Here is an 18,400-nt window from a genome sequence, read left to right on the forward strand (position 1 = left end):
GAAAGAAAAAAAGAAAGAAAGTGACAGAGTGGAAACATTTTTCTGTGCTGTTTGTCATGAAAATCCATTTATTTAGGCTTTTGACATAATTATATCCATCATTGTGAGGAAAGCAATTAACAGTCAATTAAACATATTCCATACAGTTTGAATATCTTTTAGATTTTACTGAAATATACAGTAAATTCAGTTATTATCCTGTTGTAACAAATAAGTCAGCAGAGGTTATACAATTCCATCACATACCTATGTGCCTATAGTAGAGTCATCTCAGTGAGATGAAGCCACAGACATTCATTTAGTTTAGGATATGCTTCAAATTCATTAATTTTGTTTAGGATATGCTACAAATTCATTCATTTTGTTTAGGATATGCTACAAATTGAGACCCTTCTCATGGACTGGAGATGATAGCAGGATGGATGCGATTGCACTGGCTTTCATACAGTACAAACACAACGCCAGGAAATCTTACAGTAAACATGTCCAGCATGTCTGAGTGATAGCAGGCTGAGAACAGTTCCGGCAGTGCCAAATCTGCACTGGTTGGGTTAAGCTCGCTCTCTCTCTCTCTCTGTGTATGGGTATGTGGGTGTGTTTGTGTGCATGCGTGTGTGTGTGCATGGGTGTGCGTGCGTGCATGAGTGTGTGTACATGGGTGTGTGTGTGGTGTTCTGAATGTTGTGATGTGTGTGTGTGTTCTGTGCATGTAGTTCTGTGTGTGTGTGTGTGTTTTGTGCATGTATTTCTGTGTGTGACCTTTTCAGACCTCCCCATCACTCCATGATGCTTCCTCCCCATCACTCCATCATGCCATGATGCTTCCTCCCCATCACTCCATGATGCTTCCTCCCCATCACTCCATCATGCCATGATGCTTCCTCCCCATCACTCCATGATGCTTCCTCCCAATCACTCCATGATGCTTCCTCCCAATCACTCCATGATGCTTCCTCCCCATCACTCCATCATGCCATGATGCTTCCTCCTCATCGCTCCATGGTGCTTCCTCCCATCGCTCCATCATGCCATGATGCTTCCTCCCATCGCTCCAGTGCCACCCTCCTCCAATCAGCACTAAACCCAGAACGGACACCCTTATTTGGAAAATAGCAAGAGAGAGCCACAGAACCCTGACTCACACTGGGAAAGAAGCATCTGTAAATGGCTCCATTTCCGGAGAGAATTGATTCAACTCCATCAGCGCGCACAAACACACTACCAGCACAGTGTTCGTATAGCCTCTAACCTCTAACACAGTGGTTCTCAAATGGGGGTACGTGAAGGCACTCCAGGGGGTACGTGAGATTTTAAAATATACAAATATTTAAAAAGTAGAATCCATGCAAAAATACTTTAAAAACAATTATTTAATAAATAGTTCAGGAAAATATAAGTTCATAAAATTAATTTCAGTAGGCTATTCAATTTCATTATCCTAAAAACCCAGAATCCCCCCCATACCAGGATGGTTCGACCCAACCTGTCACATGCCACCCGCCATCACCTGTCAAAACTCAAACGATGGAGTCGTGGTTGAAGCGTAGTGGTAATTCTTGTGCGCTGGTTAGGGGGTACTTGGCTGAAAAAATTTGCCGGTTTAGACCTCCATTGGGCCCTAAGCAAAATCCTGGGGCCCTCCTACCTGAACTCTGAGTGCCAAAATGTAACCATTTTTTTACAGTATCATCTGACACCTCAGTGCTCCCAATACAATCATCCCACCCCATTTTGGATGTCTATGGAAGTTACCGAATATAGTGTTTTTCCCTATAAAGGACTAGGAGAAAGAAATATAATTGTGTGTGAATCACTTTCACACAGCAATAAATGCCCAGTTTCAGTGTCTGGGCTGTTTGGTTTTGAGACCTTGGGTCTCCTCATTTGACGTCTTCGTCCTGTTCCGTGAGCACCAACCAGGCTGAAGAGCAAGTGACCCCCTTCTACTGCTCTTAAGTTTATGTACCTTCATGTGTACGGCAGTATGATGAGTGTGATCATGCAACTCATTTATAATTTTATTTCACACATGGATTCATGCAAGATCTGCATCTGTGCTCACTCTATAAGTCTTAAGGCACCTTATAAAGTGTGAGCGCTGAATGAAAAGCCAACAGAACATACCCTAGCATAAAGGTCACTCACTAGCAGGATAGGCTATGATGACCAAAAAAAAATGTGCTTATCCGTCTTTGGCAATCTTTAGGAAATGTGTTGAGTTATTTGCCTTGTCGTCTGCCTTTTCGGTAAATGACTGCTGACTTAAGGCGGTCTACCTCTACGTCTTATCTAAACTCTTAACTGGTGGGATTTATGACTGTGTGTGTGTGTTTGTGTTGGCCTTCCATTAGGTAAATGAGATTAATTTGCCTTGATGTGATTAAGAGGAATTATAAGCATTTCCCCCATCAGTCAAGCGCCGCTCCATTGGGTTAATTAGCACAGCTGTTTAGAATCTCTCTTCACACACACGCACGGGATCGATTCGCTTCTTGGTGTCTTATTAGCGCTGTTAAGGTGTGAAGATACAATATGGCACTGCTGGGGCCACAAGCGCAAACGTTACTAACTAATCTTTTAAGGGTCACAAGCTCAAACGTTACTAACTAATCCTTTAAAGGAGAATTCCGGTGTGATATTGACCTAGAGTGTGTTGAAACATGATACCGAGTGTGAACGTATGTCTCATAGCCCATCTCCCACCTATAATCATCACAGTCTATTTGAGATGCTGTCATGGCTGAATTGTTTGGCCTTCACAATTTTGAGGTACAAATATGTTTTTGGTTGAATGAGCCATCTCGTTCTTTTGTTCAGAAGTACACTAAGAAGCTCCTTCTTGGAAGGAAAAGATTTATGGTTTGTGACTGAAGTGGGGGTGCTGGTTATAGCTGATGACTACAAACAGTATTGATTCAAAAATAAATATCATGCAGTAAGTAATATCAAATTTCTAATGAAAGAATTAAAGATGATAATTATCATCATTTATGAGTCATCTCCCCTGCTTTAGACTCCTTGTACTTCCTGTTTGACCTGCCATCAGGTTGTCTTCCTTCTCCAACGTTGTTGGCAATAACAGGCCCAACTCTGTCTCTCTGTCCCAGAGGTTCTGATGAGAGCCTTACAGGACCAACGCTGAGACTGAGCCCTGTTGGTTGGATATGGAGGGTAGCGGAGAGCAGAGCTTTGGTGTGCCAACCCCGTCTGCTGCCCAGGCACTGCCACGCGATGAAGGGACATCCAGCGCCCTCGACGGCTACGACGGGGCCGTGAGGAACGGCTCGGCGGCGAACTACACCTACCCGTTTGCGGACGTGGCTCTGCTCCAGGTGTTCAAGCCGCTGATTATCCCCTGCTACGCCCTGGTGGTGCTGGTGGGCGTGTTCGGAAACTACCTGCTGCTCTACGTCATCTGCCGCACGCGCAAGATGCACAACGTCACCAACTTCTTCATCGGGAACCTGGCCTTCTCCGACATGCTCATGTGCGTCACGTGCGTCCCGTTCACGCTGGCGTACGCCTTCAACCCCCGCGGGTGGGTGTTCGGACGCTACATGTGCTACCTGGTGTTCCTCATCCAGCCGGTCACTGTCTACGTGTCGGTGTTCACTCTCACCGCAATAGCTGTGGACAGGTGAGCAGATTAACACACACACACACACAGGAGTTAAAGTGTGTGTGTGTGTGTGTGTGTGGGGGGGGGGCACCGCAGATAAATTAATAATAAATATATTCTTTCATACCAACAAATGGTGAGTTCATTTTTCGCATGTACAGAGGGGACCAAGAAGCTAGCAATTATTGTCCAAAAAGTATTGCTACATCATGATGTTGTCCAATGGTGAATCATTTTTCCCCGTTGCACCGACACTAGAAAACACCACAAAGCACAACGTTTTCTGAGTAAAGTGACTTATGTCCTCTGTGAAATAAACATCATTGTTGGATGAAAATGGATGAAAAGTATTTCAGTTAAACACCTGTGCTACCAGGAACTCTCAGCTGTAACTGTCCTCCCTGAGTCTAGACTTGTCTCTGCCTGAGCATTAAACTGATGGTGCCCTCTCTCTCTCTCTCCCTCACACTCTCCCTCTCTCTCTTTCTCTCCCTCCCTCTCCCTCTCTTTCTCTCTCTCTCTCTCCCTCTCTTTCTCTTTCTCTCTCTCTCCCCCTCTCGGCAGGTACTATGCCACGGTCCATCCCCTGAAGAAGCGCATCTCGGTGGCGGCGTGCGCCTACGTGCTGACGGGCATCTGGCTGCTGTCCTGCGGGCTGGTGGCGCCCGCCGTGGCGCACACCTACCACGTGGAGTTCCGCGACGCTGGGCTGACCATCTGCGAGGAGTTCTGGCTGGGCCAGGAGACGGAGCGGCTGGCGTACGCCTACGCCACTCTGCTGCTGACCTACGTGATGCCGCTGTCGGCCGTCTGCGTCTCCTACCTGTGCATCTCGGTCAAGCTGCGCAACTGCGTGGCGCCGGGCCACCGGACGCGCGACCAGGCCGAGGCGCAGCGGGCCCGCAAGCGGAAGACCTTCCGACTCGTGGCGCTCCTGGTGGCGGCGTTCGGAGCGTGCTGGCTGCCCATCCACGTGTTCAACGTGCTGCGCGACATCGACATCCGCCTCATCAACAAGCGCCACTTCCTGCTCATCCAGCTGCTGTGCCACCTGTGCGCCATGAGCTCGGCGTGCTGCAACCCCTTCCTCTACGCCTGGCTGCACGACCGCTTCCGCACAGAGCTGCGCAAGATGCTCACCTGCCACCGCCGCATCGGGATCCGCGCCAACCACTGTGCCACCGCCAGCGTGGTGCTCTGAGAGGTGCCCGTCTCCATCCGCGCCAACCACTGTGCCACCGCCAGCGTGATGCTCTGAGAGGTGCCCGTCTCCATGGAGGACCTCACACACCAAGCATACACTCAGCTAACACACACACACACACACACAGCCTTTATACTCAGCAAGATGTTCATGTGTCACCAACGCATTGGCCTCCCCCACCCACTACTATGTCACTAAAAATACGCATCGTTGAGGTGTGTGTTTATGTGTGTGTGTGTGTGTGTGTGTGTGTCAGAGTCAGACACATTACATGGAAATGGACAAACACTTCTGACTGACTGTGCCCATCTTGATCTTGGTGGGTTCTCCCACGTGTGTGTGTGTGTGTGTGTGTGTGTTGTGCTTTTGTCCTCCCTGACCTCCTCACTCTGAAACGTCTGCAGAAATGAAAACATCAAACTGGCTTTTATCTCAACGGAGGTGCTTTTGTGTGCTTGACTGTCAGCCCCTTAAATGTCAAGCCGCAACAGAGGCACTGAGAAGAAAGATGAAAGGGCTTTTATTGAACACTGTGGGGTGGAGTATTCTCTCTCTCTTTCTTTCTCCTCACTCTCTCTCTCACACACACACACACGTGCGCGCACACACACACACACACACAAACAGCAGTAGTGGAACCCTTACACTGTCATACACAAGCATATCAGCAGCAGTGGACGGCCCCCTCCTCACACACACAGCGGATGTGGATGCTTGTGCGGCAGCAGATACATTAGGGTGGCGTTGTCCTACAGGCACACACACACAGGGGCGCCTGCAGGAATTAATGCTATGGTACGCACACCCATCGCCCCCCCCCCCCCCGCAAAAAAAAAAAAATGTGGACAATATTTGTCCGTTTCCCGGTTTACATAGCATAGCAACATTCACATGCAATAATACAACAACAATGTCTTCAATGACCTATTCATTTGGACAACTTGATACAGCCCTATACAGGCTAAAGTTACCTTTAGTTTTGTTCTAGCTTACCGTGACGTCTGGCTTTAAACAGCTGTCTAATGCAGTCTAACGTTCTGACAAGCAATTGCCTACCTTGTTCTTGCCCATCTGGAATAACTCCTAGCTTTGCTGCATCCATTCTTTCTGTTTTCGTTGTTCAAACTTGTGATATCCATGATGAGTATTGAGTTAGTGAATTAGCTCAACATTGTGTGCTGATAATATAGATAGCCGAGTAAAAGAAAACAAGTAGCCTAGTTGCGTGCCTGCGTACATATTCTCTCTCTCCTGCTCAAACAAAATGTGTGCGCGTTAATTTTAACGTGTTCACTAACTTCAATAGAAAATTGTAAATTGTAGCCTGATGGCATGCAGCTAATGGGATACTGTCCATAGTTAGGAAGGTATGGTGGGCCAAAACACACACACACAGGAAATCTTCTCTTGTTGAGTAGCCTGATGGTACGCACAGTGCGTACGGACGTACACCTGCAGGCGCGCCTGCACACACACACACATGATGCACACTTACATGTACATGCACAGACACACACATTCACACACACACAAACACACATCTAAACATAGAATGCTGTCTCTCGGGGGCACAAAGCCTTCTACATCCTTGTATCATCAGCTAATTCCACATCCTCACATGCCTGTTTGCCACGTTAAGCTACTGTATGTGAAACATTGGAGTAAGCTATTAGATGCTTTGTAACACAGCTTGCTATGTTGGAATTAGCTATTTGATGCCATGCTACAGCTTATGATTTGATATTGACTCACAATGGGATGCTCAAATCTTAAACAGAGCTGGCTGCTCTTAATTATCACTTTTTTTTGCTGAAGTGATGATGTGTCGTGTGTGATGATGGTGATGAACTTGTGATATATTATTGTCCCTTGGCTTTGTTAGAACCAGAATTGTGATGAAGCTCTAGAAAAGCAGTACAGAATGACTATAAATAAATGTTTGTACATGTAAATAGAATGACAAAAAAACATAAAACGAATGTTTCTACTCAAATTAATTAAGTTTTAACTATATCAGACATTTACGGGGAAAAAAAGAGTACAATCTGCTATATGCCAACTAATAACATCAGTATCAAACTGAATCCCAAGTACAGGACGGAGCCTTGGTTGCCATGCTGACTTTATCTTCAAAGGAAGGTGAATATCATCTGTTGGTCAAATTATGTATTGTTTCTTTGCTGTTTTGCGCACAATATGGACAATCTAAAGAGAAATGAAAGCAGATTTCAAGTACCTGGTGTCTAGCACTCACGTTTATTTAACTTAACATATTTCATTCAAATTTCAAACTCACTGCAGCAGAATTCAGGTGAACCATAATTCAAGAAAGATAAAACAGCCTTTTTGGTAGGAAATCGGTTTTCAGTGAGAAACGTCTCAAGCACTTTTTTTTTGTAATGTTTTTGTGTGTCTCATTAGTGGGTTTGATCCAGCAAGCCCACTATTGTTCTTCTTAAGTTTACTTTATTTATTATTCCTGTTCACCCACTTTTTGGCCGAACTACTGCTCCTAGACCGTTTGAGCTATCGACGCGGTTCGAACTCCAAAAATTCAGGCCCGAACGAACTCAAACGGGCTACGGTTTCAGATTTCTCCACTCTGGGACCAGGTTTCAGAAAAGTGCGGTTTCGGGCAGTGCGTTTACAGGATTCGTTTGGACGCTCGGCCAAGACGAAGCAAAACCTCTGCGTTTAACCTAAAAAGCGTCTCGGTGGACTGAACACTGTTTTTCCCGGTGTTTTTTTATGCATTCTAGCTACTGTCAGTGACGCGAGAGAACTTAAGTTATTAGGAAAGTGCGGTGTAAGTTTAAGCTGCATTAATTTGTGAGTAGGCCTAGTGCCAGTGTCATTCATTTATTTTACATGTCTTACAACATATATACATGCATTCACAGTCGAGTGAAATCAGATATAAGCATACAAAGACGCTTAGAACTCACATTAAGCCGATGGTAGCACACTGAATGCGAATGCACGATTTGATGCAGGCAAAAGTATTGACTGTTACTAACGAAGGTTTTATAGCAATATTATAAATGTGGCGACAGAATAGCCTAGAACTTGGGTAAGCCTTGCGTTTAGTAGCCTAATTGCGGTGATAGCCAAAACTAATGTGAATCACGGACTATCCTACAACCAAAGAAAGTAAAGGTGATTAGTAGGCCTACCTGCGTTAGCCAAATAAAGGACGGGACTGCACCCTTCACAAACCGTAAAATAAAGTTTATTAGTTTTACAGTTGACTACAGTTGACAGTTCATCATCAGTCCACACAAACAATTCTGGTTTCCTTGCACTAGCCATTTCGTCATAGCCTATTCTGTCTGTTTTTAAAGCGCAAGTTTTGGTCAATTTCTGTAAAGAAACAGTGCCACCTACAGGCCTGGGGTATGAAGTAACGTGTTGAGTCGTGTTGAGATGGATCCGTTTGGACGCAAATATTCTTTATACGGTTCCAGGGAAGACGGAGGAAAAAAAGATCGGTTTGGTACGTGTGGACTAGGCCTAAGAAAACATGGAAACAAACACAAAACAGATGACATCTCTTCCAAACTCCAATTACAATTAGCCCCTGGTGGAGACAGATTGATTGGGACGAGCTCTGAATCAGTTCATCATGGTGGTAGATACTCTTCAATGCTCTTCTAAGCATTACCAAGCTGATTGCGACGGGCTGCTTCTGATTAAGCACACAGTCCTCAAAGAGCCTTGGAGTGGCCGTTGGGGTTACGTGTCTGTAAACACACACACAAGATGGCAGAGATGACTGGGTGATGGACGGCCCAATGCTGAGCTGGAACACACACACACACACACCCCTTTTCCACCAACTGACAACAAGCTCCATTCTGGTCCATGCTCCACATGCTCAACCCTGCGGAGCGTAAAATGGCATCGGAACCTGAAAAGTTAGTTGAGAGCTGGCACCAAAAACATTGTTGTTTGGGCAAGTCATTCTACAGTTGAGTTATAGAGGCAGTACACTCTGTTAATTGCACATCCTTGGTTCCATTAGACGCAGTACACTCTGTTAATTGCACATCCTTGGTTCCGTCCAAAACTGGTCGAAATTAAGGCTGGTTCACTAGATAGCACCAATGTTCAAGGGTTCCTGAATTGAACTGGTTCAAGATCCTGTTCTGTTAGTTGAAAAATGGGCATGGAACCCATTTAAGATGCCACACGTACAGTATCTCTCGAATTAATCTCTTGGGAAAGGGAACCATAGTTTCTACAACAACAACAACAAACAAAGCAATCAAAGAAACGTTAGAATCAAACAAGTTACAAAACACTTTATTTGACAAATTAAATCGCATGTGTACATGCCCTTTCAGAGTCTGATTAAACCCTTGGGAACGGTCACCACAGGCTCCACAAAACTGTAGCAGCACTTCAATATATTTTGCTATATAAATAAATTGTATTTTTATTCTTAAAGAAAAGTGCAGACACATGAATAATGTAGTACATTCCGATTTCACCAGCCTCCAGACTAAACAAATAATAATGAAAATAATAATAAAACATACTAGGGTATAATCTAGGGTATAAATGCCACTCTAGGGTATAAATAAATATGCCAAACTGAGGAATGTTAGATGTTAGTTTGCCTTCTGCTGGGCCTTAATCTGCTCTTCCTGTATAATCCACTTCTGGGTCTCCAGGACGTCTTGGATCTCTGCAGATGTACGGATGTAGGTCTCGATCTCGGAGTCGGAGATCTCCTCGTCGCCCGTCACGTCGGGTCCTCGCTCCGTTCTCGGCCGCTTGGACGGCAGCAGTACGCAGGGGGGTACGAACAGCTGTCTCTTGCCCCAGTGGTCCTCTGGGAGCTCAGCGCTGCACTGAGGGCTCTGTCCAGCAGGGGGCGCCCTCTCCTCCTCCACTTCCTTTCCGTCTGCTCCAATAAATGTGTCCGTCTGTCCTGCTCTCCTCTTCACACCATCTGATCTCAGGCACTCAGGGCCAGCCTCCGCCAGGTGTACTTCAGACAGAGCTCTACCTGAGCCAGGTGGGTCTACCTGGGCTGCGGTGTGGGTCGAACAGGGCACTGCAGGCACACTGCCAGGTGTGAGAGCAGTCTCTGCTGATACAGCCATGTCACCAGCGGCATGCGTGCTTTCTTGTAGCGTGGGCTTGTTGTTGGAGGTGAGTGCATTGTCCGTGGGTCCAGGCCTGTTTCTGACCTCTAGCATGGTCTCCGTGGACAGTGGAGACGTGCAGGTCACTGTTGCATTCGGGTTGGAATTAGCGGTAGCCTGCAGGGCTTCCTCATGGCTGTTCATGGCCATGGCCAGCAGCTGGCGCCTGTGCTTCAGAATGTCCTCCACTAGGGCGGGGAGCTTTCGCGGCTCCACCCGACCCGCCCTCAGCCACGGCAGCTCCGCGCCCAGCTTGCACAGCATGTCCTTCAGCTCCTTCAGCCGCTCACAGGCCACACGGTAGCCCTCCACCACCTTCGCCAGCCGACAGAACTGCAGCAGGGACACCTTCATACGAGACTGGGGACAAGAAAAAAAGGGAAGAATCAAGAATGGGATGGCCCAACATAAAGCAAAATGTGGAGTATTGAACAGGAGTTTGACTTTCAAAAATTATATCGCAATCGCAATATTGGTCACATTTCTCAAAATCACATTTAGATATTTTCCCCAAATCGTGCAGCTCTATCAGAGACTTTCTAATGAGGAGACACAGCACTCAAAAAATCCTCCATAGAAATGCATGGGGTTAGTTTGTAACGCCAAAATAGCAGTTGTCTACACATATCCCACCCCTTCCGCGGCAAAACGTTGACATGTGAATACATTGAGCCAATCATGTGGTGTGTTGTAAATACGTTGACCCAATAATGTGGTATGTTGTGAAGACATTGTGCCAATCATGTGTTATGATCTCGCCGCTGGAGCTAGGTTGGTGTCATGAAGCCTTGCGCATTCGCATTTCTGCCGAAATAGATGCCCGATAAGTGGCCAAAAAGCATTGCAATATGGCCGCCGAGTGGAGGGACTTGCCTAAAAGGACTTTGCTTCTACTTACTGCTGGCCGGAGAGACTGCCAGGCCACGAAGACAGCAGCTAGCATGACGCGTACCGGGTGGCGACCTGTGACCAACCAGGTGTCTCCAGCCAGCTCCACCAACGCCGTGGCCCTCTCGGTCAGGCGCTGGGGTGTCTCGGCGAACTCCACGCCCACCTCATCAACCGTAAGATTCAATCTGAGGGGCACAGGAGGGGCACAGGTCTCTCAGAGGTCATCTGCATGTGTCAGTGGGCATCCAGAAACAGGGTACTGTCAACTGTGGCCAACAGACACAGATGGATGGATGGATGGATGGATGGATGGATGGGTAAGAGTCTGTCATGGGTATGATGGATGGATGGGTAAGAGTCTGTCATGGGTATGATGGATGGATGGGTAAGAGTCTGTCATGGGTATGATGGATGGATGGGTAAGAGTCTGTCATGGGTATGATGGATGGATGGGTAAGAGTCTTATCAGCATTTGTAGCCCATGTATGCTAATCCTTAATCAAATAATTGGTACAGCTCTAGATAACAGTACAGCAGGATTTAGCAGGTTGATCAGTAACATCATATGGGAATGGAATGGGAAACTACTTTTCCTCTATATCATCTTGCTGGCTTGACTGCATGTAGACCTGTGGTGTCCAACACGGTGCCCGCGGGCTACCGACTATGAGGCGCCCCCAGCGCACCTTCTAAAAATAGCCAACGAGTCGCCTGCAGAGCACACTCTAAAAACACGCTCCATTGACAAGTTTTTTAGTAGATATTTAATTCTAGACCAGAGACCAAGAATGTACAGTATGTAGCCATACATCTGTAACATTAAATTGATATTGGTGATGCCTTACAAATTGTCGCCGGGTTAAATTTTAGCCTTTGGCTCCGAATCAGTTTCCAATTCCATCTTTAAACAACAACGGAAGCGGAGCGTACACGCTGCTCGCACGCATAAACAGTAAAGGGGGAAAAACTTGCTCGTCTGGTGTAGCCAATGGAAGCATATCTTTGCAAAAGTTGTGTGGCCATTCCGTGTTCGTCCCATACGGTTCTTGGATGATTGTTCAAGGACTGAAAAACAATTGCTTTAGCTCACAGGCCTTTTGAACTCTGTAGGCTACTGGCATAGCAATAGCACTGAAAATGTTGTGGCATGCATGCCATGCAATAGGACTGTGCACTACCTGGTGAAAAACAAAGTCTTTTTTGTCAGATCATGGAGAGATTTCAGGTGTGCAATAACTATAGGCCTAAAAGGCGTCTTCATAGGGTGGTGTGGGCGATTACTATTGAAATGTTAAAACCAAATTGTCCACTAAAATTAGAACTTAAACAGCCCCTGAATTCATAATGGTGGGTAATGCTAAAAATTGTAACCTAAATTATAAATAGTACAAAAAAGATTGCTTTTTTTGTTTAAAAAAAATAGATTAGATTCCCCATGCAAACTTTGAAATGAACAAACTGAACAAAAAATTTAGTGTTGCATATTGATATTGAAGTATTGCGGAATCAGATGATAATACAGTTGCGCAATATATAAAGACTACATAATGTTGATAATTTATTATAACCGCTTCCTTCCTATTATTAAGGAGGATTACAATCGCAAAAAAGGGGCGAGGGTATGTTAGACTATGGTGATGTGATATATAAAAATGCTACTGCTTGTTCACAAAGCCCTGGACTCAGTCTACCATTCTGCCCTGAGATTCATTACTGGTGATTGCTATAGCACTCATCATTGTGTCCTTTATGGTAAGGTGGGTTGGTCATCTTTGACAGAGAGGAGACAAAATCATTGGCATCTGTTTATTTACAAAGGTATTGTTGGGAAATTACCAGGTTATATTTCAGACATGCTTGTGTGGAATTCTGGTCCCTATCAGACCAGATCAAATGATTGTTTGATGCTCAAGGTTCCTCGTATCCACTCTGAGTTGGGAAAGTCTGCCTTTTGTTATAGTGCCCCTACTTCCTGGAATAATCTTCAGTGTAATATAAAAATGAACTCTATACTTTCCTAAAATCAATTCAGATCTGTAATCACAAACCTTCCTATGTCAATTTTACCTGCTTTAAGTAAATGTCTTTATTATTATTATTTTATTATTAAGATGTTATGTATTTTCCCCCTCCCTCCTCTATAATGTAATGTATGTTATCTTATTATTTATTTATTTTACTTTGTTTTATTTTATTTATAGGCCTAGACCTATACCTATACTTTTTTTTCTCTCTCTTTTTACATTGTTACTTCATTGTTTCTGTAATCTCGGCTTCATTGAAAATGAGGGCTTCCCTCAATGACCCTCCGTGAATAAATAAAGGTTGAATGAATGTTTGTTTCAAATGACTAGCCCTCCATATGATTTCTGGTCCTTCAGGTAGCCCTCATTCCCAAAAAGGTTGGAGACCCCTGATGTAGACACAAAGCTTTGTGGTGTGTGACCCTCACTTCCACGTTGATTTGACACATTGATAACATGGTTACTGATTAGAATCGGAAGCACAGCCTCAAACGGTCCCCTAACAGTGGGAATGTGCAGCTACCTCCTGATGAGGACTAGCTTAGAAATCTAGAAATCTAGCCAGGGCTAGTCTAGCAACTCTCCGTTGGCTTGTGAGCTCGAAAAATTAAACTTCTATCAGGCCAATCAAATCATGTATAGAGTCGTTACTTAACAGGCGGGCTTAACATAATGATTGATGGCAGAGTTGCAATGGTTTGGCTTGAATTCCCTGCTACTTGAAAACAAATAAGATAATGTTGCTGTTGGCGAACAGTGTGACACGAGTTAAGCTTTTACTAAGATTGGCAAAAGTTTGAACTAGCCAACTAACTCCGCTGGTGGGAAACGCATGGGACTCATAGCGCTGTCCTATTGCGTGCAGAGGGAATTTTAAAGACAACCGATTATCCCGCCCCTCGGACTGAGCACTGCGAACGGTGAGTGCCCAGACCCTACATTTTAATGTGGGTCTGGCTCGTCAGGCTAGATGAGGACTTCAAAGCAGCTCTCCACCCACCCGTGACAGTAGTTCTCCAGCAGGTCTGTGACACTTGCGCTGGCCGCCTGAAGATGCAGGCTCTGGGTGAGGTCCTGATAAACCGCTCCTAGCAGGGTCCCGTCGGCCTCTAGCAGCGAGCTGATAGTTCCCATGGCAACGGGCCAATTGTTCATTCTGGCAATGGCGACCATGCAGGCTCCAGCCAAGATCTCTTTTTTGTCCAGGCTGACTTGCAGGAAAGTGGGATGGGCGTAAGCCTGCTGAAACAGCTCCACAGTTCTGGCCTCCATGTCATTAGGAAATCGGAAGATTCGGCACAGGGCGTGTACCCTCTTGATGCCTACTCACACACATCACACAAAATCAAGGGGGATTATTAAAATCAAACGCATGACCTATTCACATAATAAATGAAACATAAGATCATTGACATTACAGAAAAAGGAAACACCAGATGATAATGATGAGACCCACCTTTAATGAGATTTCTGCAGGGTTTCTTTGTGACCTCTGTGCTGGCATAGTATGGAACCGCTGAAAACAGAGATACACACGCATGGACAAACTGCTCAGCATTCAACAGACCCCGGAGTCAAATGTTGTAATCGCTAGTTAGATACTATCTAGAGGAGTACATAATAATAATAATAATAATAATACATTTTATTTAAAGCGCCTTAAGTCTCATAACATGAAAAATAAAAAATAAAAGTCAGTCAGTCAGTCAGTCAGTCCATAAGCCATCTTGAAGAGGTAGGTTTTAAGTCTGTTTTTAAAGTCAGTAATTGAGTCACAGTGTCTGATGTAGTCTGGCAGTGAATTCCACAGCTTGGGGGCGATGTAGCTGAAAGCCCTCTCTCCCAGGGTGCTGAGGTTCACACTAGGGAATGCAGTAGGCCTGCTGAGGAGGACCTCCGTAAGCGGGCAGGGGTGTTAACTTCCAGGAGATCAGTGAGGTAGGTGGGGGTATAACTGTGCAGGGCCTTGTATGCCAGGAGCAGACTTTAAAACGTATTCTGTAGGCAACTGGAAGCCAGTGCAGTTGCATAAGCAATGGTGTAACATGGCTAGTGGATTTGGAGCCTATTATAATCCTAGCTGCAGAATTCTGAATCAGTTGGAGCCGATGGAATAGTTAGAGATTCCAGACAAGATGGAATTACAGTAGTCAAGACGGGATGTCACATACGCATTGGCAAGGACTTCTGCACTCTGCTGGGTGAGCGCTGGGCGAAGCCGTGCAATGTTCCTTAGATGGAAAAAGGCACTTCGAGACATACTGTTTATGTGCGCACTAAATGAAAGTGTATTGTCCAGTATGACACCAAGGCTCTTGACCTGGTTAGAGCAAGGGATGGTGCTACCATCTACACAAAGGGTGAAAGGTTCCATCTTAGCAAGAGCTGATTTGGAGCCAACTACTAGCAGCTCAGTCTTACTGCTATACAGCTTCAGGTAGTTTTGTGTAATCCACAAGTTTATGTCATGGAGGCAGGCAGTAATTGCAGCTAGCGGAAGAATGGCAGTGGGTTACATCAGAGCTTGGTATCGTCAGCATAGCAGTGAAATTGAACACCATGTTGCCTGAGGATAGTGCCAAGTGGGAGGAGGTAGATAATAAACAACAGATATACATGGTTATGGCTACACTTTTGTCCAAATATATACATACATGTGCCTTGCTCCTCCTCGCTTCTTGTTGTCGTGAGGTGTTCCGCGGCAACAACCGACCCGCAGTCTTCGCACACAAGTGTCCTCTCTGAGTACAAGTCATCCTCCACCACTTTAGTGGATCCACATTCTGCACAGGTGGGCATTCTCCCTCGGTCTAATAATGCTTTGACAAAAGAGACAAAAAGGAGGAATAGTGGTCTAATCTCTACATTTAAACATAAATATAGAACAATATAACAGCTTTGCTGGGCAGTGGGCACTAGAAGTTTCCCAGAAATGTCTAATTAACACCTGGATGGTTCCAATTCTGTGGCACAAAGACGCCTTCCCTAATCAGGTCCAGGGTTGTAGTGAAGGCTAAACGCAAGGTAATGCCTCTCAAAACAGTTTATTCACCAATTGCAACTTAACATTTTTATTTTAAACATTAAATAATCGCACTGTATTATCCACATTCACAATATGTCGGGAATTAACGTTTTAAAGAATATCTGGGTTCATTGAATTCAACATAGATTTTTAGAACCTTGAATTGAACGGAATCTTATGTTAGAATGTTCAAAAGGTGCTCTTGAAACCTTTAGCACTACTGCAGGTAGGTAGCATTACAAGATGTAAGTTGTATTACGCAGATAACATTCATCACTATTTTGGTTGATCAACGTTGATGAACTGCGAAGCCAACATTATTTATCTAGCTACAAACAAATTGAAATTTAGCAAGGCAGGGTAAAATAACAAGGCTGTCAAGCAGCTTTCTCGTTGACGAAAAGGATATTTTTGCAGATAATAATATTTAGTTCACCTAGTGCCTACCTGAACTCTATATGTGGCATTAGGTCGCTCTCCGTCTGATAACAGCAGTTTCAACAGTAAAAGAAACACTTTCGTATGCCAAACGTACACACAATTGTAACTTATCAGAAATGTCCGGGTGGAACTGAAGTTGTCTTCAAAGGTTCCGCTCAACTGCAACATCAAATACTGTTTGGTAACACTGTTGTCAGTGATGGCTGCTGATGTTTTTGTTTGTTTGTTTGTTTACAAAATAAATCAAAAGATTGAATTCACATTTTGAATCAAACATGAGTATTTAAATAATGTAAATAGTCTCTGGGTATTGAAATAAATAGCTTTTGATAAACAAGGTAGGCAAGGCACACATGAAAATGGGAACATTTGACATGCTGTAGCTGTAGCCTGTGATGATGCCACTCATGTTTCAAGTCTTCTAACTCCTGTCTGCTAATTATTTCTGGAGCCACACAGTTGACCGTGGCTCAGACGAAACAAGCAATTTTGACTGCAGTCACGAGGCAGAACTCAGATGTAAAATGAAGTCGGCTATAGACAGTCTAAAGAAATGTAGGCATCATTTATTTATGAAGCTGATGATGCATACATGAGGCAACTTTTTGAGCAATGGTCCTGAGCAGTGTTGTTCTGGCATATCCCCATTAATACTGGGCAATACTGGTCATTTTCCCCCCTGGAAAACTTGTGGGCAAAATTTCATGACCATCCAATCAGAACATGTGGAAGCGGTTATGTGGTTGCCCGGTAACATTACTGAAAAAGTTGTCCCATGTACCCTTAAAAAGCAAGGCAATAGCTTTGATATGATAGCAATATATTTTTTATTGTTTTTTCTGACACAGCATTTAAACAACATACATTTACAGTGCTCTTGGAATTATGGAACAGTAGTGATGCATGCTGTTCGACAGTTGAAATATAACAAGAAACATCACAAAGACCGTGAGAGACAGACAGTTCAAAAGGCTTCATTAAAGTGCTACAAATATATTCATATATATTGAAGTGCTCTTGCTGAACTCTGGCTTCTTCTTTTCCAGTTAGCCTTCATTGTTGTGGTTTCATTCAAGTGCAAACATTCACTTCAAAACAGTCATCAATCAGTCTGACAGCGAACATGTAAAATACTCAAGAAAGGCACACAAGAATGCAACGTGTGAATATTATTCATTTGCTCTATTGACTGGGTATGTGTACGGCCTGGGGCTGGCATACGAGAAGGCTTATGTCCTTCATTGTCTATTGACACACTAGTGTTTGCAGGCAGCTGTAAACAAATAACTTTCAGAACCCTCGCTTCAAGATATAAAAAAAACAAAAACAAAAAAAAACACTCAGCCAAGCTGTGCATAGTATTGAGACTTTTTTGCAATGTACTTCATTCACTCAATTACATTCAGTTCACCTGGGGCATTTCCTGATACCCCACCGGACTACACTGCCCTTGGGGTATTTGGTGATACCCCTCCAGGGATACTACACCTGGGGCATTTCCTGATACCCCTCCAGGGTACACTGCACCAGTGTTCTAATAGATCTTTCTTGGGTGTGAGGGGACGAGAGTTTTAGGCATGCTAGCGTGTGGTGTGAGCTATCCTGGTGGACTTCCTCTGTTGCACTTATTGCACAGCCTGATGTGAATACATAGCAGACATTCTTTGATGTGTGTGTGTGTGTGTGTGTGTGTGTGTGTGTGTGTGTGTGTGTGTGTGTGTGTGTGTGTGTGTGTTTTGAATATATTTAAGAGCAGTTCTTTACTTTGCATGCTGAGGTGTGTGTGTGTGTGTGTGTGTGTTTAGAGACCCTTCTTGGGGGCGCTGAGGGACATCAGGATGCTGGGCTTCTCCTCGATGACGCGCAGCACCAGGTTGTCGATGTACTCCTCCAGCTCCAGGATCTTGGCGCTGCGCTGGGCCAGCTGCTCCTGCTGACGCAACACCAGGCCGATCAGCTCCTCCTGGGTCAGCTGAGAATATGGCCCCTTGGGCTCCGCTGGGGCCGCCTGGGTGCAGAGAAAGGACAGGTTTAGGGGCTCTCTCA

At 44.9% G+C, this 18,400-nt stretch overlaps 3 protein-coding genes across 3 annotated transcripts in view; 1 reads left to right on the forward strand and 2 right to left on the reverse strand.

Annotated features, from left to right (window-relative positions):
• Positions 1–3,164: 3,164 nt before the first annotated feature.
• LOC143123513 (prolactin-releasing peptide receptor-like) lies at positions 3,165–5,411 on the forward strand. Its single transcript, XM_076284966.1, has 2 exons — positions 3,165–3,637; positions 4,184–5,411. Exons 1-2 carry the CDS (start codon positions 3,165–3,167, stop codon positions 4,818–4,820), a joined length of 1,110 nt encoding a protein of 369 aa, XP_076141081.1. The 3' UTR covers positions 4,821–5,411.
• A 3,698-nt stretch (positions 5,412–9,109) lies between these two features.
• Positions 9,110–16,444, reverse strand: brf2 (BRF2 general transcription factor IIIB subunit). Its single transcript, XM_076283835.1, has 6 exons — positions 16,361–16,444; positions 15,543–15,707; positions 14,345–14,404; positions 13,889–14,210; positions 10,872–11,049; positions 9,110–10,333 (listed from the first exon to the last, which is right to left on the reverse strand). The coding sequence occupies exons 2-6, from the start codon at positions 15,685–15,687 to the stop codon at positions 9,434–9,436; spliced, it is 1,605 nt and encodes a 534-aa protein (XP_076139950.1). The 5' UTR covers positions 15,688–15,707; positions 16,361–16,444; the 3' UTR covers positions 9,110–9,433.
• Positions 16,445–17,174: 730 nt separating this feature from the next.
• rab11fip1b (RAB11 family interacting protein 1 (class I) b) overlaps positions 17,175–18,400 on the reverse strand; it is a 29,817-nt gene continuing 28,591 nt past the window's right edge. The window contains exon 6 of the mRNA XM_076283836.1: positions 17,175–18,362. Coding sequence (XP_076139951.1) covers positions 18,156–18,362 — 207 coding nt within the window. The 3' untranslated portion in view covers positions 17,175–18,155. The remainder of the gene's footprint in view (positions 18,363–18,400) is intronic.

Source organism: Alosa pseudoharengus, unplaced genomic scaffold (assembly GCF_046254945.1).
Source record: "Alosa pseudoharengus isolate Yale_2024_CS ecotype anadromous, Long Island Sound unplaced genomic scaffold, YU_APseudo_1.1 YU_APseudo_1.1_scf_14, whole genome shotgun sequence".
NCBI classification, from domain to species: Eukaryota; Metazoa; Chordata; class Actinopteri; order Clupeiformes; family Clupeidae; genus Alosa; species Alosa pseudoharengus.

Bases quoted from the DNA above. Each gene is read 5' to 3' on its own strand.
- LOC143123513 (XM_076284966.1), top strand. From the start codon at position 3,165: ATGGAGGGTAGCGGAGAGCAGAGCTTTGGTGTGCCAACCCCGTCTGCT. The intron at 3,638-4,183 runs GTGAGCAGATTA...CCCTCTCGGCAG, and splicing joins ACCGCAATAGCTGTGGACAG to GTACTATGCCACGGTCCATC.
- brf2 (XM_076283835.1), bottom strand. From the start codon at position 15,687: ATGCCCACCTGTGCAGAATGTGGATCCACTAAAGTGGTGGAGGATGAC. The intron at 14,405-15,542 runs GTATGTATATAT...CTCTGTTTTCAG, and splicing joins CGAGGAGGAGCAAGGCACAT to CGGTTCCATACTATGCCAGC. The intron at 14,211-14,344 runs GTGGGTCTCATC...GTGTGTGAGTAG, and splicing joins CTGCAGAAATCTCATTAAAG to GCATCAAGAGGGTACACGCC.